This window comes from Mesitornis unicolor, unplaced genomic scaffold (genome assembly GCF_000695765.1).
Source record: "Mesitornis unicolor isolate BGI_N332 unplaced genomic scaffold, ASM69576v1 scaffold9332, whole genome shotgun sequence".
Classification (NCBI taxonomy): domain Eukaryota; kingdom Metazoa; phylum Chordata; class Aves; order Mesitornithiformes; family Mesitornithidae; genus Mesitornis; species Mesitornis unicolor.
The window spans coordinates 86,059-110,993 of NW_010171295.1; the positions used below are offsets into that span (position 1 = coordinate 86,059).

Below are 24,935 nucleotides of genomic sequence, written 5' to 3' on the forward strand. Positions count from 1 at the left end.
AAAAATTAACGTGGATTTTCTGCACATTTGCAGAGAGGTTGTGGGGTCTCCATCCTTGGAGATACTCAAAGCCCCAACTGGACGTGGTCCTGAGCAACCGGCTCTGGGTGACCTTGCTTTGAGCTGCTCCCTTCCACCCTCAGCACTTCCATGATTCTCTGATAAATCAGAGGCAATGCTTTCTTACATGCCCCTTTTAAGTCGTTTGTGAGAGATTTAATTATAAAGAAGAAGAAACAACAACAAAAACCCCTTTTTAAAAATCTTGTCATCTAAACCTGAATAGCAGAAAATTGCTAAAGCTCAAAAAGTAACATTTAATACATGGCAGTCCTTAAGGAAGAGATCCTTAGGTTTTATCTTTTGATATTGTTGTTTTTATACTATTGCCAGCCTCTTTATGCCAGACGTAGTTTACTGTCAGGACAAAAATGTATCTTGGTCCATTCACTGAAGGCAGATGGAATAATTTAAGCATCTCTAATTTTTCAAACAAGGGGAGAGGGAAATTGCTTTAATTGTCACAGTGGGAACACCTAGGTAGTATAGTGCAAGGTAATAGCTATTTAACTTAAATATCATCATAAATTTTGGCAGACTGAAATTGATTGGCCTGTAGAATAGTCTCAAAATGGCAAAAAATTGAGATATTGGACATATTTTTTGAAGGTAGGCATTGCTGTAGCTGATAGACCGTTCTCTTTACTGGGGAGATGGACAGGCACAGCACCTACATCCTGTGGCAGGGCTGTGTGGCACAATACAGGAGTTTCACCCTGATGTCTGAATTTCTTTTACTTTTGTGGGTTGGAATCAAATCCCTAAAATCACTTGAACATAGTTTTTGGGTTTTTTTTTTGTGTAGCTCAGTATTAATAATAGGTCAATTGCGACTTTTCTTGTGGTCATGTTGCTGACAACATCTGTCTGATCTTACTCTCTGTGGCCTCTTGGAACATTCGCTTGTAACACCCACACAGAGGAGATATTTCAAGAAATTTCCTCTGAAGTTTATACAAAGTAAACAGATACTTTTTTCCTCTGAAAAGTACTGCACAAAGCAGATCTTTCTCCATAAATTCACGCAGAAATTTCCTTGCATGCATTTCAGAACCCCTACGCTAATCCAGGGTCTTAACCAAGTAAAAGCCCTGAATTTCACTTTTTGTGTTATATTAAGGAGTTTGTTATTCTGTTTTCTTTTTAAAAAGTGACAAAATGGAACACACACAAAGTGTGTTTGCATGGCTTCAAGTTGTTATCTTAATAATTTGTATGATCCATCACTTTCTCTCTGCATGTATTACACACCTCACAAAGCCAAATTTGTGCAAATTTTGGTCATCTAAATGATGATCTGAATTGCAAACCTGGTGATACTGCTTAATCCTGCCCAAAGAGTTTCACCTCTCTAGACAATCTCTGAACTGTGGCCAGTTGATATCATTAAGAGCAAACAGCTTTCCTTTTTGATTGGTACATTATCTTTTTCATTATGTATATGTTTCTAGGAAAGAAATACAGAAATATCCATGCAGATTTTACTCCTAATCTGTGTTACTCTGTGGGGTGTTCATGCAGTAAACCAGATAAATAAACTTACAGTAGAGTTTTAATGGGTCCTTTTCCCCTTCCCCAGTGATTCTAGTGCTTTCATTTGTGGAGTATTTCTTATTATGTTAGTCCTTTATCCTGTAATTCTTAAAACCCCATTTTTTTTTCTAAATAACTGTGGCTTTAGTATAGTTAAAAGTTTCTCTATTAACAAGGAGGCCTTGCAAGCACCCTGGTAGTCTCTCCCTGAACTGCCTGTGTATTTTAGACCATATTATACTGCTACAGCAGCTTAACCTTAAGCTTGAATATATACATAAAAGTCAGTGACTCTCCCATGTGTTGAAGTGCTTTGCTGGGTGATGACTTACATGCCAGCATCACATTCTGTAAATATGCCTGAAGGATCAGCTTCAGTTATGACTTTGCACCGTGATAAAAAAGGTGAAACAAGTGTGTTTCAACAAATCATGAGTGAGTCGTGGAAAAGGTCTCGTTTAAGGGTCCCGCACATTGAATCGGGTCCCGCACATTGAATCAGGTCCCCACTGAAGTGCTAAGTAGAATATGCTCCTTTCAGCAGCTCAGAAATCGCACTATCAAGTTAAAATTGCAGTCCCATATATAAATTCGGGGTGTTTTCTTCTCTGCAGTATTACACTGTAAAGTATCCTTCCAGAAAGCGACCCCACCATCACTGTGTAAATTTGCAGCGCGGGTTTCGATGCGGTGGAAGGCTGGAAACACGCTCACTTTTGAAGATCACAGATGGGCTTTGTTCTCATGAGTAAATATTTTGGAATGTCATAGTGGAAAACCCTTCCAAATATTTTACGTTCAGCAATTTTTGTCATTCGCAGCCTTCCTATATTCCTTTTTCTCCGCGCGGAATTTCATGCTCGCCAGTGTGTAATACGTTAATTTGAAATATTTAGCTTGCGCAGCAGAGTTTGCCAATGCCATGCTTGTAGCGAGCACAAAAACATGCAAAATACATGCCTTTTACTGAAGAGAGATTTAGCATGCTGTTTTCTTTTTAGATCATAGCTGAACTTAAGACAACCATTTCCTCTCTGACAGAGGAGAACAGCCGGCAGCAGCTTGCCGCAGAGCAGCGGCTCCAGGAAGTTGTACAAAAGTTTGAAGATAAGAAGCAGCAGCTGATTGCGGATAATGACAGAGCAATCAAGGTAATCCGGGGGTTTTAGTCACCGATGCTACTGGCAGTTGGCGTGTAATTAAAAGTTCTGCGGTGGGCAGATGGATGCAGGTATCGTTCCTGTTCGCACAGCACTCGCTAATTCCATTCCCTGGACCTTGGCTTTGATGTACCCGGTGACTCAGGCGCTTTCCTCTACCTGATCGTAAACCTACATAACACATTTGGGTTTGGCGAGTCTAATCCATCCACTTCAGTCAAATACTTGAAACTTTCCTGTTCTCTCTCTTTTAATACTGACTCAGGTATTTTAACATATTTTCAGCACTTTTCCACAGTGCTTTCAGTACTTAACAAAAGGTGAAAAATAGGAGATCCGAGTTGCACCACCTGAGAGCCAGCAGCGTGGCAGGGCCTTAGCTTGGTTTGCTCAAAGCAATCTCACCTCTCATGTTTTAAAGCTGCAATGAAGGAAAGTGCATTCTTAAATTCCATTGAAAACCAACTCTCTGCTTAAATATGAATGAAATAAAAGACATGTTTGTAACTTTTTTTCAGTAAATTGCTGCATATTTTGCATCGGAGTTGAATTCTCTGGCCTTTTTCAAGAAAGCTTTAAAAGTCTACGGGTTCTGAATATTCGGCCTCAGTTCCTTGCTGCTTTGACACCCTGATTCAAAGCGGCTGCAGAGAATCCCTCCTGCAAGTAGAATTGTATTTCAGACGTTTTTCCTTTAACAGCAGTAAAGAGCAATGGAAGATTTTGGAAACTATGTAATCTGCTGGGGTCGACAACCAAAACACTTCATTAAAAGTTGAATAGAAGAAAGAAATTCCTTTTTTCTTCGTAAAGACATTAACTAGTACCAAACAAAGAATTATGCTGTTAAATCTAGACACTCATTAAAAAATGAACTCCTACAGTTTGCCTAACTTTTTGTGCTGAAAAGAAACCATGGGAGTTTTCAGATGGTAGAACGGTCTGATGTTCAGTTATGGCACAACTAATGTTGTCCTCTACATGGGAATGATTTGCATAAGGAAATTGTGTTGACATTGCTATCTCACCATCCGTGGAGTGTTATTTTTGTTTAAGGGTTTTTAATGATGTTTAATGATTTCACAGCTTTTTTCTTTTTAGCACCTGGTGCAAGTGCTACAGTTGAATATCTGGATTCACTTAAACTAAGTTACATTCAGTGGAAATACTTCAGATGTTGGCAACAACAGTTTCTGAGTGCTAATGATGATAGGTTGTATGAAATCCTTCTCCGTGTAAATCTGTGTTCAGCTCTTGTAAACTTAATTTTGACAGGATTACCTCAAAATGTAATGAAATCCTTAAAAGCCACAGGGGAATTCTGCATAGGGTTTTCTGAGCAGTGACCCAGGGTTTGTAGTACTGGTCCTGAGATAAAGCTTTGTAGGATTTAGGTCAGCTTGGGAAAGAAATTGCAGGAGCCGTTACACTTGGAGTTCTTCAACTTTGTTTAGGATCATTAATGTTGTACTTTTAAAAAAAATCTTCCTTTGAAACCACTGATTTACTGGAAATGTACTGAAAGCCACACACCCAAACAGAGGGTTCTTAGGAAGGTAAACTGCTGTGTATGCTTCTGGAAGCAGAAAGAGGTGTGTTTAGTGTTCAATTGCTTAGTGTTTTTAAGAACCACACACACTTTTAGATGAGCACATGTAGAAATACTTTGCTTTTTATTAGCCTGAGGCAAAAAAAAGAAAATAAAATGTTTTGGTGTGAGTGGAATCCTGGATGTCCTGGAGATGGGGACCAACATCTAACCCTGGGTAAGCTGAAATGATTAAAGAAACATTCTAAAGACAAAGTGATTCTCAGTATAGCATAAGCCTTTGAGAAGACTTAGTGTAAGTTATTGAAAAGGCTATTGTTAAAAAATGGGCATTTGCTAAATATAACATTGATTTAAACTAACATTGAGGAACAGATTGTAATTTCCTTTATATGGTATTGGGTTAACTTCCTGTAAGACCTTCCAATTATTATTTCCTTTCAAAGGGAGAAATACATTTTTACAGAAACCAACTGGCTCTCGGAGAAGTTTTGGATTTAGTCAGTAAAGTGATATCCAGATGTGGATGCCATAATACATGATTTTGATGTTAATTCAAATTCCTGACTCTCTCTGCTAGTTAAAGATTCCTGAGTTGTTGTTATTTCACAATTGTATTTATCTCCTTAATCTTAATATTTTTTAAAGTATCTTAAGCATTAGTGAAAAAGAATAACTGAAACTTTTAAGAATATTTTGCTTCTTTTGACAACCTAAAATCCCAATCTGAACAACCCTTTTTGGCTTCAGATGGCTTCAGTTTGGGTCAGTTTGAGACACATACTTAAAGTACTTGGCCGCCTGCGTTACACCATGATTTGTCTGGCCTAAGGGCAAGTCAAAGTTTGTGCCGTCAGAGTCATAAAATCAGGATAAAACTTTGGCTCATCGCATTCCTTTCTTGTGGTTTGTAAAGGAACCAATTTGGAGGCCATCGCGTTGCCGTGTCCAACAGCAAAGACCTCAGCAGCCATGGTCTGAGCAGGCGTTGGACAACGGAGCGTCTCCCGTTGGTGCCGCTGAGGTTCAGCCTGTTGGGATTACAGCAGCATTGGCACTAAGATTTATCCCAAAAACACAGCTCCCCGTTCATTTCTACGTATATATATATATCTTTGCTTTGAACTTGTGCTCTTTGGAGCAGAGTACAAGGCCACTGCAGCGGGCCTGGCATGGGGCAAATCCAGCAAAGCTCACCTGGTCTCCGTGCCATGCCTCTCCTCTGATGTTCTTACACTTCAAAGATCAGGAACCTTTGGTTTAGACCATGGGATTAGTTGAGAGCACAATTATATTAATGCCCTGCAGATGCTTGGAAAAGCTGCTTAAATTGCTATGTCTGTTAACCCATTTGTGATGCTTTAGACTAGGATTTCAGAAGGCACCCTCCAGTAAGGGTTTGGATGCCGAACTCTTGAGGGTGTCTATGCATGAGCTACATTGGTCATTGAAGTATAGTGTAAACTTATTAAGGCTAAATTTAAACTAGCTTTCTTGCATCCTGATAGCAATCTAGCCCGAATAACCCAGAGCTCAATGCAGTGAAATGGTCAGAGCATTTACCTGCCTTTGCTGCTGCTTTTGGCCGTGGCTACCGGCTGGACGCGGCACTAGCATGAAGTTGATTGCATGGTAGAAATACCTTGAGGTTATTTATGAAATCCCAGCCTTAGGTTTTTTGGGTTTTTTTTTTTTATTAAATCCTTTTGGATCCTGGGATTGGAACTGCAAAACAGATCCTGGGATTGGAACTGCAAAACAAGTTCAGAGAGTTTTAATGTAGAAGTTGATGGCCAAGTGGGGACTCCACATCAAAAAGTAGGTTCTGGAAAGAAATAGATGATGGAGCACACGCAGTGACAAACCCACAACAGAAAAGGGAGAAAATGATGCTTTTTTGCCAAAGGAACCACATTTGTTGTTTGGCTCATACTGCAGATTCCAGGATTCTATTATATCCCCTGAATTAACACCAAAATTTCATTAGCAAAGCATGGTTTGAAGAGGACATATTTCAACACTTTGTGTGTCAGCCAGCTTATGATCAGATTAATTCTGTTAATAAATAAGGCTTAAAAGATTTCTAGGAAAGAATGCCATATAATAATGTTCCCCTTCATGTGAAAAATTTTGAAACAGTTGTTTTTTCCTTCGTTATGTTTTAAAATGTTAAGAGAGGAAGAAAGCAACAGTGCATTTTATAGCTACAGCAGAACAAAGGAGAAAACTTCTGGTTTTAAGTTGAGTGGACCTATGTGGGCATTGAGTAGTCTCAGCATCGCCATATATTTGTTAGATGCTGTTGTCTCTTGGAGCAGTAAAGTCATTTCCTCTATGCAGAGTTTAGACTGAAGGATTTATCAACACAGTGAAATTTCTCAATGAAACTATAACAAAATACTCTGATATCCTTGTGCTTGAGCCAGTCCTAGTGGTCAGTACTCTATTTCCTTTTATTTTGGAAACCCACGGGATGGGGTTACATTGATATCTCTCTATTTTGGTGTATCATGTCAACAAATTGCCCCATAATGGGGGTGTGTGGTGTCTTGGGCCACCTCCCCATCTGCCCATGTCCTGCAGCGCCGGGGTGACGTGGCCGCATGACCTCCTTGTTTTATTGGCATAATCCCCCCCTCCTCTTCATGTTTGCTTCCCGCTAAAACTAAAACAAATTCTTTTAAACCTTGGGATATTTTAAAGCATTCAGAACATTTCTGTCAGGGCACCTGATATCTTTGTTTCCACAAAGCAGTTGTCAAAATATACTGATGGCATTTACAAACATGTCTCAAATGCGGTCTGTCAGAAAAACTGCTTTTAAAAGTTTTGTGAACAAGCTAATTTTGTGGTTAGTTCATTATTGGCCATGTTTATGAGCAAATTCCACTTGTAATTACAAATAATATTTTGGATTAAAGCATGTCAGAGCTATGGGAACATCAACTGAGTTACTGTAGCTCTGCAGAACTGTTCAGTCTGATGTCCTTAAAATACCTTTGGGAAGACCACCATCGTGCTCTGCTATAGCCATTGCTGGGTTTAATAAGAAATAAGTAATTCTAATGTCTTGATTTAAAAGTCCTAAGCAAAGCTAACTCACAGTGCTTTAGATGTCCTTATGGTTGTTATTAATGGAAGAGAGGCAACAGAGAGCATTCAACCTAAATTGACCTGATCTAGAGTACACAGGAGAAACATTTTTGGTCCTGTCTTGCAGATGAGACCCTGGAGGGTAGAACCTTGACTTTGTCCAAGGGTTGTGACAAGGATGGGAATTCACTTTGGCCTCCTGAGCTCTGGATCTGTGCGTCAGTTGGTCCATCAGCCCTTCTGTGAGAGCAGTTTCGGGATCCCAACAGTAACAAACCCATAGCCTGACTCTGAAGGGACATCACCCAGTGTGAAAGCCACATCTAAGAAATACACTTGCAATCTCTTTTTGGGAAAACCTGGACAATTCAGTCCTTTCCCTTTTTGTTACAGCTGCTGACAAGTTTCCAAGCTGTGGCAAATAAAGGGGGAATGATTTACATGGTCAGCATTTTCTTTGTATTGACAGTCACTTACTGCAATGAGTGGTTGTTCAGGAGTCTGTGGCCACGTGTAACAGATAGCACTGAGGACATTAATTAAGAAAAAAGAACCTGTAAACTAAAAATGAAAGTCTGAAACTTTGGGTACAGTGAAGACATACAGCATTTCAAGGATTTTTTTCTTAAGTGAGTCTTGGTTTGCTCTCTTCTCCATACACATTGATGCAGTAGGGTTGGCTCTGAGATTCTAGACTACTGTTGAGTACTGTATTTTTTATTTTAACTCGTATGAAGATGATGTAGGTTCTTTTTATGGGTCAGCATTTTGCTGTTGAAGTGGACACTGACTCGTGTCTTAGAAGACATCTGGTCAGAACATGCGGCACTTGGTGATGGTCGGATGGCCACACGTGCCAAATGCTGTCAGTCCCTGGCGATCTTCAGAGATGTGGATGTCACACTCCTCCAGCAGCATCTCAGTTCCATCCTATTGCTTTTGTGGGTAAACATTGCCATGATAAACTATTCAGCATGGTGAAATAAAGAGTTTTAAGGGATCATCTTGATGTTAAATACATGGAGTAATTTTTCATGGACTTCTCTTTCTCTGTTGCTGACTTTAGTCTATAATAATAGTAATAACTCTGCAGTGTCTTTTATTAGTGAGGAATTACAAGGCACCAATGTTTGTACCTTAGCATTGTAAAGCAGGCGTTAAAATTTACCAGACAAATAACATTATCCTGCTCATAATTTCCTGTATTCTGTTTGATCAGCAGAGGAAATCGTGTCTTCCGTTTGGGTAAATGAAATCTGCAGGTCTTTTATGGTTTTGCTTTCTCTTTTACATGGGGTTCACTCTTAGGCACCTGTTTTTCATAGTCTTTGTTTAGAGAAATGAGGGTTTAACCCCAAGCTTTTCAACTGCTGCTCATGCTCTGTCTCTTGATTCCATCCCGTGGTTGTCTTTAAGAGACTGTACTGACACATTCATTGTATATGATCATAAAAATAGGCCGACTTCTGTGTTAATGTCATGTAGTTATTGGTCACAACTGAAATTCTGATTTTAAAAAGTCCTCTCTCCTTTTCAAAATCCTATCTCTGTTTCTGCTGCCACAGAAATCATTTCATCGTCTGCAGCAGAGTACCTTCTCCTCCAAATTACAGGGTTTCAGATGTTTGGCCAATCAGGCAAGGCGAGCGGCTGAGCATCTGTAAGCACTTTATAATATCTTTGACATGCTTTGTGAGACAAAGAATTGAGTCATCTTTTTTTCCCGCAGCAAGCTTTGCACTCTGGCATTTTTCTTGACTTTTCATGTCTCAACACATTGAAGAACTTACCGTGGCCAACAGCAAAATCAGACTTACAAGTTTTATAAAAGACTAGAGCTAGTGCTTGCCTGGTCCTCTGAACTGCAGTCCAGCTTTATCTGGCAGGTTTAGAAGTTTGTATTTTCACTTTTTCCTATGTTATTGTTGTCCTCAGTGCTTTGCTTTCCCTCCAGAAGGAGCTTTGCTGTGTGAAGTCCTTTTAATTTGTATTTTGCCTTAGAAGGGCTGCCACCTTACACCTATCACTCTCCAAATTGTGGAATTAAAGATTCCGTAAATGCATAACAAACTACAAAGTCTTACATAGCAAAGCTATCGGTTTCTTTTAATGAGGTGGACTACACTAATTTTGCACTGGGAAAATGGCAAAAAGAAATTCGAAACAAGCCATAAAATTCTCTGCTTTTAACTGACAGGACAGGAGTAATATCACTGAATGGGGACCTAGGCGATTAGAAAGGTAGAGAGAAATACACTTGTTTGTAAGTGTTAAGTAATGCTGATATAAGCATATGCAGATAATAAAAAAGGGCAGACAATGTTTATGAATATGATATCCAAAAATGAAAATTAGCTTTTCTAAGGCTGCTGTGGTGGTTACAGCTTACTGTTGCATTTCAAAGACGTTTTATTCTCCAAAGAGCACAGGGTCTTTAATGTGGAGGAGAAAGCAGTGGAAAGGCAGAGCTGAGGAGAGATGGCAGAGTGACGAGGCTGCCTGCCCGGGAGGAAGAGCTGGTGCTGCAAAGTCTGGGACGTTACTGCAGAGAAAACTAAAAGATAAAGATAAAACCGATGCCTAATGTCCTCCAAGCACAGGGCATCTGTAAAACAGGCTGTGCACAGCACCGCAGCCTTTCCAAGCTGCTCTTTGTTCCAGTTCCAGTCGGTTCCTGGAACGCAGCCTGGACCGCAGGGCTTCTCCAGCCGTGGAGGTGGAAACACAATATGTGTGAACCGTGTCTTCCACCAGCTAAAGGCTGCTGGAGAAAATGCCATCTTCAAAGCAAACCTTCCCTGGTCCACAAACATTTATTGCTCTGCAGTAAAAGATGTTTTAAAGCCTGGCACAGCAACACGAGTCGTGGGGTTTGGCAAATTGAGATCTGGGGATGTGGAACCTGCTCTACTTATCAGTATTTCCCTTCGATACCTTTCCAATGGTGGGGCTCGTCCCAGGAGGGAGCCAAGATAACACCAGATTGCATTGGCTGATTCCAGCATGCCCACACCATTGCCAGGGTTTGTGTAAACAGGTTTTGCAAAACTGTGTGTTCAAATCTAGGTTACTTTGGGGTTTTTACTATTCATGGGGCTGTCTGCCCCAGGGATATCAGCAGGAGGGAGTCACTGCGGATTTCAGCTCTATGCATTTAAATGCTCTTGCCAAAACGAGTGTTGACTTTAGAAATCTTCAGATTCCATTAGAATTTTCTGCTGGCTCTCCAGCTTTACATGTAACTCAAACTCAAGCAGATCAAATATCAGAGTATTTCTTTAAAAAATGACTGGCAAACACTTTTGAATGGCAGATCAGAGCGAAATAGAAATATCTTTGTTAAACTGACCATTTCCATAATAGTTGGGCTTTTCTTAAGTGTAACAAGAGAAGTGTGGTGAATCTGATACCTGCACAGGGTAATTATTTACCAATATTTAAAGGCAGGGCAGCAGTAGACTCAAGTGGTCACTCTTGCAGTTTTTGGAAGTCATTGCCTTTAATTTCTCTAACTAGAGTGGTTTTTTTTTCCATACAAAATGAAAATACCTATTGTTTCCTTAGCATTAAAAGATTAGTTACAAAGAGCTACTAAAGGAAAGCAGCCAAAGCTGCCATATTTCTGCCACTTTCTTGCATCGGTGGAGTTGAGAATAAAGGCACTATCCAAGTTACAGCACTGTACTTGAAAAGGAAAAAAGTATGCGGTGACTTTTATCTGCGTATGCAGTAGATCAGATGGCAAACTCGCCCAGGCAGCCTAGCAGGGGAGCAGCTTCTGCTTTGCTCAGGAAGCCCGGAGTGGTGTGAAGCAGCACCAAGTGCGACATCAAAAGCTACAAATATGCATTGAGTGTAAAGTTTGCGGTTTGCACAATATCCAGTTAGCACAACTTATGTATTTGCAAGTTCTAGCCCTGACTGTCTCTCAGTTGCATGCTCAGAAGTGGCTTTTTCGTCCCACAATTTTGTGTAAGAGGTCAAATCTACAAATACTGTCACCAAAGCTGACCCTTGACGTAAAACCTATCCTGTTTCCCTCGAGCATCAATCGCCCTATTGTGCCCAGCTGGAAAACGTGTGATGTAGCTGCTAGCCAGGTTTTTTCTAGAGAAACGAGATCATTTTAATTGAGTGTTATTATCAGCCAGTTCTTGTGGTTTGACGTGGCTTCAAATTGAAGCGGTTCATCTGCTTAGAGAATGCATAGGCACTAACAGGGTGACCTCAGTAAGTTTTCGGATGCCTCCATCCTAAGGCAAGTTGGTTTAACTTGCCCTTCAGTGGAAATTTTGTGTACTCCTGGCAGCCAAAATAGCATTAGAGTCCAGAAACAGCAAAAATCCTGTTCCTGTATATTGTACTTTGCTGCTTTTCCCATTAAAATTTGTATTGTAAACATTTTTGCTTAGGCCAGTACACCTTGTTGCCTTGCAGAAAGTGTCTTTATCTGTTCATATAGTACATGTGTGTATAAGAAGGGAAAAAGCTATGTTAGTTTTATTGAAAATAGACATTATTCTTTGAGCCTTTTTCACGTGGATTCTGCACTTAATGTGTATGCTCCATCTTGCATGGGAGTTTGGGATCCCTTCCCTAGGAATGGTTTGTCGTTGCTGATTCATGCACCATCTACACTGCTGGTTCTCTTCATTGATGTTGAGGATTTGACATAGCAAATATTTTATTTGTCGACCCTTGAAAACATGCATGAAGAAGACTGGGAACTTGAGGATGAAGGATTCCTATAGAAAAGATGGGGAACCTCAAGGCTGAAGCTTTTCTGTGCAAGTATCAATAGTTTTGTGTCTCTGGCCTCTTCCAAAAGCTTGGATTCCTTCATAGGAAACTAATTGATGGAGCAAAAAGAGTTTACCTGTCTTCTTCCTGAGGGGTCTGTCTGTTGAATTTATGGTTAGGACACTGAAATAAGAGTTGCCTAGAGAGAAAATTTGGGACTCTAAATGAGCTTCTTGCCAACATCCCCTTTGAAACTGCCAGGTAACAGAGAACTGGAAGAGCTGTAAAGCAGAGATTGGTCAAGCACAACAAAAGCCTTGCTCCTCCAACACAACCACTTTTTAACTTCTTCTGTTACTAAAGCTGTCTCTGCTAATTTTTAGTTCAAGGTTTCACAGCACTGAAGTCAATAACTTCAATTAAGTCAACATGTTAATAATTATGAAAGCAAATCCTTCAGCACTGATGCATATTCATGTACAAATCTCATCCCCGATACAACACAGTAGTGGTGAAGATACCTGTTGGAACTGCCTTCACCAGCTTGGCCTACCAACCAGGAGACTCAACATTTGTATTTCTGATGTTGAATATGGCATTTGGCACCTCAAAAGAAGTATATCCTCAGTGAAAACCCCAGATTGCCGGTTATGAAGAATTCATTAAGATCTGCTGAAGTTCAAAGCAAAAGGACCAGTTCCTCGCAGGTCAGGGCAGCTCTTTTAATGGGTCTTGCTTTGCCTCCAGCAGCAGCTCATGTCTAGAACCTGTTTCTTTTTCTGCCAGGACTGTTGGCAGGTGAACAGAGTCACATCAGATCACCTCACGAGTGTTTTTGTGCTGGAAACGTATGCCCTGACTATGCCGTGTTCCTATGGCATGAGATCACAGGTTTCAAACCTGTCCGTGTTGGCCTTGGAAGACAAAACTCACAGTGCACCCTTCGCTTCCCTTTTTGTGATCTGCCATAAAGTCACAGCTCAGTTTTGTGCTGGGGGTTGTTCCCTTACAGTTCAGACCAGGAATGACGCTTGCTGTCTGGGGAGGAAGGAGAGCATCGCTTGATCATGTCCTGAAAACAAATCAGATCATTGGTGAAACAAAAAGGAATGGATGGAGGTTCTTCTAGAGCGAGATCAGGAGAAAATGAAACAGTGCCTTTTCCTGGGGAATAAAGTACCAGCTCTCTGTATTAGAACTGTGCAAAAGATGTTAAATCCTGAGGTGCTGTAGTGTTGCTCTCTGTGTTTTCTATGCGACTGCTCAGGGACTGCCATGGGTACCCATACGTGGTGCCATGGTCCAGCGGGACTCCCTTCTCACCCAGTGTCCACCCTTCCACCACCAGGATCTGACCTGGAGGAGACAGGGGAAGGGGATGTGTTTATCCAGCGAGGGATGGTGTGCGATCCTTTGCACCATGTCAAGAGCCCCGGGTGCTCTCCGAGCTGCTGCTCTCTTCCAAATCTGTGATGTAAGAGAGGGTGAAAGTACAAACCAGAGAAAATTAAACATGAAAAGTGAGTTTGTTTGCTTACTGAGAAGCTTGGGAGTGGCCGAATGAAACTGTTTAAATAAAAATGCAGGCTACCAAATGTTAGATACCTGCAGGAACACCTGCACCATTGCACCAAGCCAGAACTCTGCAGGCAGCGTGGAGGATAAATCCAAGACGTGCATTGGCTGTCTCTGGCTTCAGAAAAAAAGCATTGCTATATTTAAATTCCTTACATTTCTTTGTTCATAATGTTAGTATCATTCATATCCTTCACAGTTTTGCACTTGTAATTCAGCAAGGTAAAACAGCAGTTACTGAAGACTCCATAATTCAAATCGTATCAGTGGATTTTAATTGTCTGCATACCTGGAAACACCTCTGACCACAGCTGTGCTCTAAGCCCCAAGGAGCAGCTCATACCCGATGCATTATTTTCTTCCTCAAACCAGAATAAAGCATCACTTCCACTTGTGTTTGTGTAAATCCAGAAAGCAAGGAGGCCACAGGTAAATGTGAAGTGATCGATGGGCAAGGAATACAGCGAGGTCTTTGTCGTCGCTGTTAACGTTTATACTTGCCTTAAGTGTTTATATGCTGCTTTTTCCTTTCTGCTGACCTCTGCCAGGACTCAACGAGTTCTGTGGAAATGTGCCTTTGCAATCAAGTTTGGCAGGGCTGTGGACTCGTTTGCTAGCGCCTGTCTCTAATAACCCGGCCTTTGTAGTGTGTGAGGAGCCCAATGTCCCTTCTCTCGCTCTGACTTGCTGTTTACAAAACCTGCTCTGCAGAGGACAACCTTATTTATGCTCTCTTATCAGGCCCTGAAACTAGATCAAGATTTATGCAACTTTAACAATCGTAGAGTTATTTCTATTGCACTGCGCCTTATATTGTGTTTTTCTGCAGTTTATGTCTTATTTGCGATAAGGAGAAGTTTTGGAGCGTGTGTGAAGTAGCTGGAAAGCTCCGCTCTTTGTGCTGAGCGGGTCTAATGAGAGACGTTCGTATGTAGCGGCATAAATGAGAAACCGGTGGTGCTTTAGAACTTGATCTGGTTTCGGTTATTTTTAATGGTTTTGCATTTTAAAAATGTCATCCATAGAGGAATATTTGGAACTACTTACATATATATATAAAAAAACAAAAAGGAAGAGAAAATGAAAAGAGCCTGTCTTCTTTTAGATGTGCCAAACAGGTTTGGCAGTCGTTCACTTAGCATTGATCGAGCCTTGCTCGGCTGGTCAGACCCTTGTAGTATTTTGTACCTGGGCAGAGCCATTCTCACCAACCATTTCTCAAACCAGAAGACCCTGGTTGGGGTGTTTTTCTTGTTCAGAGCATTTTGGGTCATGACTGCAGTGTACTGTGGATATCGAGACTTGACACTTGTCATTCGAAAGCCTGAATGTCCTGCAGAAGGTGAACTGCAAGGATTATTTTGGCTCAAGGGAAATAGAAGTGGATGTGCTGGGGCAAACTGGAGTCCCTTGTCTCTGTTTGCTGGGACATGGCAGCTGATAACAGATGCCCAGGAAAGAGTAGAACAGGCTAAAATTTTAGGGACATTTCCTCAATATATGTTCCCATTCTCCAGCAAGATACAGCTTAAGGGAGTTGCTGTCTGTATTTAATAGTCTTGGATGGGTTTTTGTTCTGAATCAGCATGGTCTCTCAGCCATCATTCAGCTCAAAACTGCGTCAAAAAAGGCTTTAAAAAGTTAAACAAAATCAAAACTCCATTGAAATCAGATCTGCTTTGTCACAGCGGTGATATGAGCTCTTGACACTCCACAAAACTGTACCTGAGACACAACAGTAGCTTGGGCGAGTGTTTTTCTGCCTCTCATCCTCTTTGTAGTTTGCCTTTATAGAATTTACACCTAATTTATTACCTATTTTGGTGGAATTACCAGCATCAAAAGATCAAATGTTGGCTGTTTGGTTCAAGTGCAGCCAAGCAGTTGCCTGTTGCAGCACTGCTCAATTTGGGGTCCCTACTGAGGAGTCCTTGGTCTGATCCTACCAGGGCTGGCTTGAACGGGCACGTGGAAGTTTGCAAGCCAAAATTTGTCCAATATGCATCAGTCCTCAGAGATGCAACAAGTGCAGCTTGAATAGGGAAGCACAGCCAATAAATTTAAGCTAGACAAATTCTTATTTTTTTATTGATGGTTCCAGTTCAGCAAAAAAAAGATTACTTCAGAGCTAAGAAATAGTGGGGTGGGTATTCCCACAAACAGGTTATGCAGGAATTAGACTAAAATATTTTGAATAAAAAGCTGGTAGAAACATTTAAATAAGTTGCAGAGCCTGACATTGTTCTTTGCTGTAAGTGTACACGTCTGTCTGTCTACATCAAATGTTCTGTACTGGTATTCTAGAGCTCTCAGATGGAAGTAAAAACTTCTAAAGAAGCTGAAATAGATCTTACCCATGTCTAATCTTGAAAAAATACGAACTGAAAGGATTTTAGAAATGTTTAGCAACACTGGCATTATGACAGCAAGCGTCTCTGTCATAACGTCATATGATTAACTAGATCAGAAACAGTCTGGGATGTTCTGATCTGTTCTGTTAATGCGTCTTTTTAAAAGTATAAAGCCAGTGCTCTATAAAATAGATACTTGAAAAACAGTTTTGGTTTTCCTCAGGCTAGTGAGATTAGAGTTTCGTAATCTGTTTGACCAGCTGCAGAGGACGTTCTGTTTCATTTTTTCTTTTTAAGTAAATGAGCTTCATCTCAACATGATTAAAAAAAAAAAGAGAAGCATCGAGCTTCAAAACTGCTCAGTTTTCACACATACTTTTAAATGGGAGCAGTTGCATTATCGTGTCTTGTTGCAAATGTAATTGGGTTGGAGGTCATTAAAGACTTTGAATAAAAGAATTTCTAAGTTTCCAAGTGTGCATCGTGCCCTGTCAAGATTCATCCCATTTTTGGCTTGCAGACCTCATTTTAGAAGAAGTTTCTCTTCTGCCTCTCACATCGCACACGCACTGAGTGTGCAGGCACCGCTGAGTCAAGCTCGCTCTTGTTCAGTTCAAACAGCAGCGTTTTGCCTGTGAGTTCACATCATTGGTTAAGGTTACTTTGAAAGGTATAAAGACATTATGAGATTTCTTTTTTCATGTGTGTGTGTAAGAGAATACGTGTTATTTTATATAAAGGGGAGAATTCCAGCAATATTGGACAAGTCTGCTAGGTGACTGCACAAAATAAATAGTTTTCTCCTGACTCTGAATCTGAAGAGCCAATTGATTAGAAATATCTGAGCCTTTCATATGTACTTTTAAAAAGAGCCTTGGAAAAGAAGATGTTTCGGAAAGCCTGTTAGAAATGTTTATATTTGCAGATCTTCATGCGCCTGTGACGAGGAGTGCGTTTTGAGGAGACATTTGTAGGGCACCAGGGGTCTGCTGGAACCTCTGGTCCATCTCCAGGTGCAAAGTTTCCGAACACCCACTTAAAGTGGCAGTTTGGTGATAAACTCAGTTGGGAATGAAGCCCCCGGCGGTGAGAAGATTGCCTTGTTCAGCAAATGATTGATAAATACGCTTTATCATCGGTCGGATGCTCTCTGAATCACTGCAGGAAATTCTGCTCCAGCCCCTGATGTTTGTTTTTGCGGAGCTGTTGGTAGGAATACAGCAAGCAGCAAACCCAGATGTTTTACTGGTTATTCTGTATTCACGATGGCAGATTTTCACTAGCACAGCGTATCCGTTGAGGTGATGTTTGAGACATAGCATCCAAAATTCAAGAAGTTGCCTGAAAACGTCGAAGCTGACATCGAGTCTTCACAGGAAACCTGCTCCGAGAGTGGCAGACTCCTTGCCGTTCCCTTTGATTGCAAAGTGTTTAATAAAAAGCAAATTAGGAAATGGAAATTGTCTCGCGGATCAATCAAGCGCAGCAGTTACGCCTGCTCAGCATTATCTGTCAGACATTAACCTGATTGGGAATGTTTTCTTTGCTATGATAGTCTCAAAATCAGACTGAAAGGTTGACTTTAAAAATACCTGATGTATTTTGTGTGTGCTCTGAGGCTGATAACAAACTCTGCAGTTCAAGTTTTAATAACTAGAGGGGAGCTAAGAAACTTCAAAAGGTTTGTGATAAATGTTTTTGACAATGCGTCAGCTGAACATTAGGCAGAATCTTGGTAAATCCTCTCATAAGTGGTTTAAAATGGAGTTTTGAACTTTTCCTTCATAAGTGTATGCTTAAGATGTCATGGTCTCTTTGGATTTAAAAGATTCGTTTTATCTGGTCTATGTGAACCGTTGGTGTTTCTGTCTGCACCTCTGAGAGTGAAAGAGGGAAAAAGTTCAGCAGATTTCTCCTTCTGGCAACTTCTGTCCCTGCTCTTGACCATGAAACCCACGGAGGCTGGTGAAAAAGAAAAGCCACTTTTAAAGCATGCTAACAAAATACTCCAGGTAAATATTCTAGTCAGTCTTCCCAGCTGACGAGCTTTCCGAATGGCTTCATCGCAGCAACCCTAAAATGTGCTGGTACCCCCCAAAGCAATGCTCACCCGTGGCAGCTGCTCGTTGAATTTGTGGGCCAGCGAGAAGAGCAGATGAAAGCGAATTTATTGCTGCTCTTTGAACCCTGCCTCCCTCCTCCTCTGCTATCACCTGGGCCACTAAAACCAAAGTGAAAACAATTCCTTCCCTGGCTTCCCCTGATAAAAACCCTTAACTTTACCATTTATACTGCTGTTTGCTTTGAATTTTTATCTTTGCAGGGCTTGCCTTATGACACGCTTTGTGATTCAAAAGACTTGAGTGCCGTGCAGTGAAACCCTGATTCAGCAAAAAGCTTAGGCCCTTGCCTAATTTTAAGCTTACGAATAGCTCTGCTGGTGCTGTCAAGGTGTTTTAAGGATATACGGCTAAAGGCTTTGCAGAAAAATGGTCCTAAAACTTTGGTCAGCCAACTAGGAAGTGCTGAAGACACGCTGATATTTTATAGGAACAAAGCAGGAAAAAATATGCATGTTAACAGTTCTATGTTAACAGGGAATCTCCAAAAGACCAATTGGGATGAAGTCTGATGTGGAAGTGTTAAGGGACTGCTCAGGAGCTAATGCTGATGGTCCACTCAGCAGCCAAAGTATGAGACAGTGCCCATCAGTCTTTTGCCTATGAATCACAAAAGATAGGGCAGCATTAGAGCCTGCCACACTGGGGAAATGTTTGCACGTCCGTGCAAAAGTGACCTACTTTAAAAATTCTTCACTCCTACTGGAGAGTCTGGGTTTTGTTCCTAGAGTCAAATGATTCCCTTCCTTCCTCAACCCCTCTTTTTGTCCCCATGTCCCCCAAGGGAAGGAGTGGTTGTACTTCACAAGGGCAGCTCCTGCTGGCAGCTCCCGGGAGCAATGAGGACTGGTGAGGGCACATTATTCCAAGTGGGACTTGATCAATTCTGTGCCTTTGGAAATCACCCCTTTTTATCTGAATCCTGACCAAAACCACACTTTGTTTTCATAATTATAGCAGAAAACAGGCAACCAGCTCTTTTAGGGACACATTTCCAAAGCTGTTACCATTTGCATTTTCATTCCGTGTTGCAATTCATGTTCACTCTTCATGAAATAGTGTTTAGTGGTTAAAAATCATTTATTGGGTGTGAAGATCCCCAGATTTGCTGTTCTGTCATTGCAAAGTAGGGCACTGCAGATTGGTCTCTTTTCCCCCACCCGTGTGTAGCTTTGAGCACCCAGGTGATGAAGTTGAAATGATGGTTAAAGGCTACGGCGTGAGTGGAAGGAAAGTGTTAGAGAAATGTAAAATACCGCTTAAGGTGTTTTAATTTCTGCTCCTGAGGAGCAATAAAGCATAAATTTTCTGTACAGTCATAATAGTAATTGTGATGTTACCTGTAGGATGGAAGAGTAATTCGTGTTATTAAACACCGTGACTATTTTCAGTATAAAATAATAGAGAGCTTTGCTTTTCTGTTGCAGTAATGTCGGTCCCTGCACACAGGTTGTGGAGAACTTTGTTTGCGAAAACAAAGCTATTGTTTTAACAAAAGCCACAGAAATTTTGCCTTTCATATTGAATCAGTAGCATAATGAGTAGTGGAGCAATAGTTCAACATCAAAGGAGCCTTCTTGGATATATAGTGTGTCGCAGCAGCAGCGAAAAAGTTCCCACCAGAAAGGAATTTTGCCATATGTGAGCAGCAAACATATGTGTTAGGTTAAAACCAGAAGATTTCCTTTGCTTTACACCAAAAAACAAGGGAGAATTTAAGTACGGGGGTTTTCAGTCACGCGCTGGAATGCAGCACGGAGAGCGAGCACCGGGCAAAAGCTCTTTGAAAAGCCAAAAGCATTGAGGATGCACCAACAATTTGGCTCAAACATCAGAATTTCACTTTTTAAAAATGCACTCCACTCGTGGCATTATGTCAGTGATCTTCATAGCTGTATTTCCCCAATTTCTTTATAGTAGTGATAAACCCAGACAAATCTACGTATCTCCATAAAATATTTCAGTGAAAATAATTCTAAATTTATAATTCTGATATTAATCTTGATGGGATACTTGGCCTACTTTCTTTGAATAAGAGTTGCATTTGACCCTAAATTTACCCTAAATTTACTTACCTACAACTACCTCAAGGGAGGTTGTGGAGAGGTGGGTGCTGGGCTCTTCTCCCAGGTGATGGGGGATAGAACAAGGGGAAACGGCACCAAGCTGTGCCAAGGGAGGTTCAGGTTAGAGATGAGGAGGAAGTTCTTTACTGAGAGGGTCGTCAGAAGCTGGAACAGGCTGCCCAGGGAGGTGGTGGAGTCACCATCCCTGGATGTATTTAAAGAGTGGGTAGGTGAGGTACTTAAGGATATGGTTTAGGGAGTAGACAGGAACGGTTGGACGTGATGATCTCGGAGGTCTTTTCCAACCGAGCAATTCTGTGTGTGATTCTGTGTGTAAATTGAGAGCCCACCTAGTGTAAAGAAGTTTTTGCCCAGACAGCCCATACTTACAGCTTCATGTCACTTCTGAAACAACATTTGCTTGGATTTTTGTTAACATTCACATGGATGTTCTTTAGAGCTCCAGAGCTGGGTTTTCTGCTCATGGACAAGTAGAGAAAGCACATCAATGGATGTCATTTGAATTTAGAAGACACTTGAAGAGGGCCCTGTATTCAGGATTATTGTTGGCACATGTTTTGAGGATGTAAAGTGGAAGCCTTCTTCTGTGGGCAGTAGTGAGGAGATAATTAAAACTACAGTGGGTAATTATGGTAGCTTCTATTACTGCATCTTTCATTAACTAATTATATTAATTTGGTAATGTTTGAAGAACACTTTGAGGATGAAAAGTGCTAACTATTACTACCTGTAGTTGTAACATTATTCTGTGCTGGTCATAAATATTGAGGTCTTTTCTTGATACAGCTGCACATCCACGTGTGTGGAGTTGCTGATCCAGCCAGTACGAATTACGTCTGTATTTCAGAAAGACTCTGCCATTACCTGGCATAATCCGATCACGACCAGCAGTGACTTTCCTGCTCACACTTTTTGTTTCAAAGGGAAAAATGATGTTGGGGTTTTAACATTTTCTAGAAGATTTTCCTTTCCTTATGGCTGTCACTCAGGGATTCAACCTTCAGTACCAGAGAGACAGATCAGCGTGATCCCAGGCTTCCCACTGATGTGATGGGAGCACGAATCCAGCCCTGCCTTGGAACACACCAAAAGTGGGAAATTATTTCAAGGTGAAGAAGCAAAACATCGCACCTCTGTGAATGCAGTATCTGAACAGTAATAGCCAATACCGAGTAATTAAAAATAATTATTATTTCTGTTTATGTAATTCTTCCAGAACTGAATGTTTTTTCAGGGAATCCAAGACTTACATCCTGTAGTTAAAGGATAATCAAGTCAGTTTTCAAATATTAAAGACTAAATCCTTCCTATATTCCCATTTCATACTTGTTCATGTGATTCTTAGAACTCTTTCTCTTCCCAGCTTTTAGTTGATTTAGATTAAGCCCTGTAACTAATGCCAAAAATTTATTCCTGCCTTGAAAAGGGATTTTGTCATGCTGGCATCATACCTTTTTGTCTCTCTATGGCTCCTTGTCAAAACTATACGCTTTACAAGTTGTTTTATTTTATTTTATATAAAGTGCTCAGCCTGGCACCCAGCTCTCGGGCTGGATTCCTCCGGTCCCATGCATCCCTCCAGCATCTCCTTAACCCGCGTGATGCTTTCTTATCTCCAAAGCATCCAAGTCACCATGAGCAGAGTTGAGTTTGAAGCGTGTATATATATATATATATATGTGTGTGTGTATATAAATGTCATTAACCATTTCACTGGTGATAATAGAATAATAGGGACAAAAATAGCACTTACCTAGAAATGCAATTCAAATGCTACTTTCTTGTTTCATATCCGCCCAAACATTTCATGTGTTGCAGTGACAGCAATGGACTCATCCACCAGCTCCACTCGAGGTCCCAAAATCTGAGCGTAATATTTCAGCAGCGTGGTCTCAATGCCATTATTTTCCTTCATGTCTCTCAATGCTGTGTGCAACCAAAACATTTCAATATGATTTTATTTTAGGAACCTTTCCATTTTTTTCCTAACTAAATCAAATGAATGTTCCTTTTATACAGCTGCAATTCACCCACATTGTTGCAGGAGAGCTTATTATCTCATTTACATTTTTAAGTGCTTTTCAAAGTGTAGGATATCTGGGCTGGAAAGCAAAACATTGCACTTCTTTGTTCTCAGGCCAACACAAAGCACTTCCAAGGTCAGGTATGGTGTAGACTTTCAACAGCAAACATGTTTACATGGCATTTGAAAGCCGGTTTCACTGAAAAAACCCTACTGTCTTTATAACAGTGATGTAAGTCAACTTAGCAAAGCTGAGGGACGGGGATTAATTCTGTACCTGGAAAAATGCAACTACATAAGTTAGGCTTTGTTTTCCATTCGGGGAAGGAAGCCTCTGACACTTAAAAATTGGCCTTTTTTAAAACTTGTTTTTTGTATCCCTATTCCTTCATCTCAGCAGTTATTAAACATCAGCTTTGTTACTATTTGGGCTAAATCTGACACTTTGAAGCTGTAGAATAAAACCTGTATTTCTAAACCAAGCAAACCCCACTGTTTAATATTACAAAGGAGATGTTCTGTGGTGTACCTGCACTAAGTGTCTACTGTTTTTGGGAGTATTTTGCATACAAAAGCTTCTCTGTTAGGTGCAGAAAAAGATTCGAGGTACTGGTAGCTTCAGAAACAGCCATCAGCATTCAGGCTCTGGCCACTCCATACGCAGCTTTTTGACAATAGAGAGAATTTTCAGTGTGATCTTCAAAAGGGCGCATTATTCATGACATCCATCATGATTCCTCCTAGAAAATTAAAATCATGGGCAACAAGCTTGCTTCTAATTACTATTTTCAGAGCTAATTATATGCAGGAAACTACAGCAACCATAGGATTTTGATGTTGCTTTTTTTCCTTCGGCGTGGCTTTGATCAAACCCCGATCTTTTGGTTTTACTTTTTTTGTCCTTGTGCTGATAGGAAAGCTGAAATACCCGAACGAACACTGAATTACTCATGGGACATCCTTTATACACAAAGCTAGATTCCACATTGTCACCGGTAGGAGCAGGGATATGCAACACAGCAGTAGTCCAAAAACGGTCAAGTTAGAGGTGGTTACGATGGATCAGAGGAGTTAAGTCATTTTTTGCTGCCATCCCAATACAGAATGTACCAACAGCCAGTTGTGATGTGATTGGAAAAGTCCATAAACTCATACAGTATATTCTGGTTTGGACAGCCGGTGGATGGATAATTATAAGACGTAGTTTGTTACACCTACATGCTGTAGTAAAAATACCTTCTTTCTAAATTGGACTTATTTAAGACATTTTCTGCTCTCGTAATGAAACAAAATACGTGCGCTCCACACTCACAAACACTACCTGGAGTAGATAGACCTAACAAAGACTGCATGTCATCTGAATTTCCCAAGTTAAATTACTTTAAGATGCATTGCAAACCGTCAGATTTAAAGGAACTTCTTGTTTTCTGCTCTGCAAAGTATGCTTGTTTGTTGTACTTAAGAAAACTAAAAATGGAGAAATTAAGGAAGGAAACAGCAGCTGCCAATTCTCCTCTTTGCCACTGTGTGGTTGCTGTCATTACCAGGAACCATTTGAGATCCTGTTTTGTGTTTGGTACTTGCAGATCTGTGTGATGGAGCGTGATATAAATCTGTGACAAATGCATACATACATAGATATATTTATATACACAGATATATTTATGTGTGTGTACATATATATTATGTATTTCTGTACATTCTTGACCATCTTCAGAGTCATGGGAAAGAGGCCAGGTAGGAGGACTGATGTGCAGCAAGGTTTCCTCCCTCCTTATTTTTCACCGTGCCAAGCAATTTGCTGTGGAAGTAGCAGAAGCTGGCTCATACATCGTAGCTTATCTAAAACGTGCTCTGTGAATGTTCCTGTCCTGGTTATGTCTGGACACTTTGGAGTTATGGCAGGACTTTTCTCAAATTAATGGGGTCTTTGGCCATCTTTCTGATTCATGGAGCAGCTCTGCTCCTCGTGACGTTTCTACATTGCATGACCCGATCATTTTAGCTTTTAAATCAAAGTGTGCTTGTTTGTGTTTTACCTTGCAAAATTAAGTGTACAAAGAGCTTACAGTTCACACGTCTATTTCATTATATTAATGCAAATGCCTGGTGCTGCAGGACTTGTTGAGTACTGAAGGCTGGTTATGTATTCAAAGCCTGGATTTCAACATTTCTCAGAAGCGGTGATAGCAGAAAAGTCCCTGGGCAGATTTGAAGTTCATGCTTGGGTCTGGTTAAATTTTTTGGCATCGGAACATCTAATAGTCTTATTGCTATAAGACTTTAAAGTTAATGCCTGGCATCACTTCAAAACAACGTGCAAGATCTATCATAAGTAGTCCTCTTATCTTATCTCAATAGCAATTTTATCCTGTAAATGATTGGAGACTACAGTATTTCACTGCTGTGGAAAAGAGCAAGGGGGTTTTTTTCTGTTAAATCTTTGTACTGCGAGTACTTTCAATGCTCCTGGTTTATGTACAGGTTTTCTACTTGGAGGAAGCAAACGTTGAGTGCATTGCGTGTTCTGCAAAGCCCACCATGGACGTGTTGGTCCCCATTTCCAGAACATCTCTGTGCAGCTCAGCTTTTTAAAAAGCAGCACTGGAGGCATCTTCAGTGTCATTTTATGGTGTAACTCCAG

The 24,935-nt window shown here is 40.7% G+C and overlaps 1 protein-coding gene across 1 annotated transcript in view; it reads left to right on the top strand.

Annotated features, from left to right (window-relative positions):
* Nucleotides 1-24,935, top strand: part of CEP112 (centrosomal protein 112kDa) — a gene marked incomplete at its 5' end in the record, with an annotated part of 126,781 nt that overhangs the window by 84,818 nt on the left and 17,028 nt on the right. The window contains one exon of the mRNA XM_010179993.1: nucleotides 2,595-2,744. Within this exon, the coding sequence (XP_010178295.1) occupies nucleotides 2,595-2,744 (150 nt within the window). The remainder of the gene's footprint in view (nucleotides 1-2,594; nucleotides 2,745-24,935) is intronic.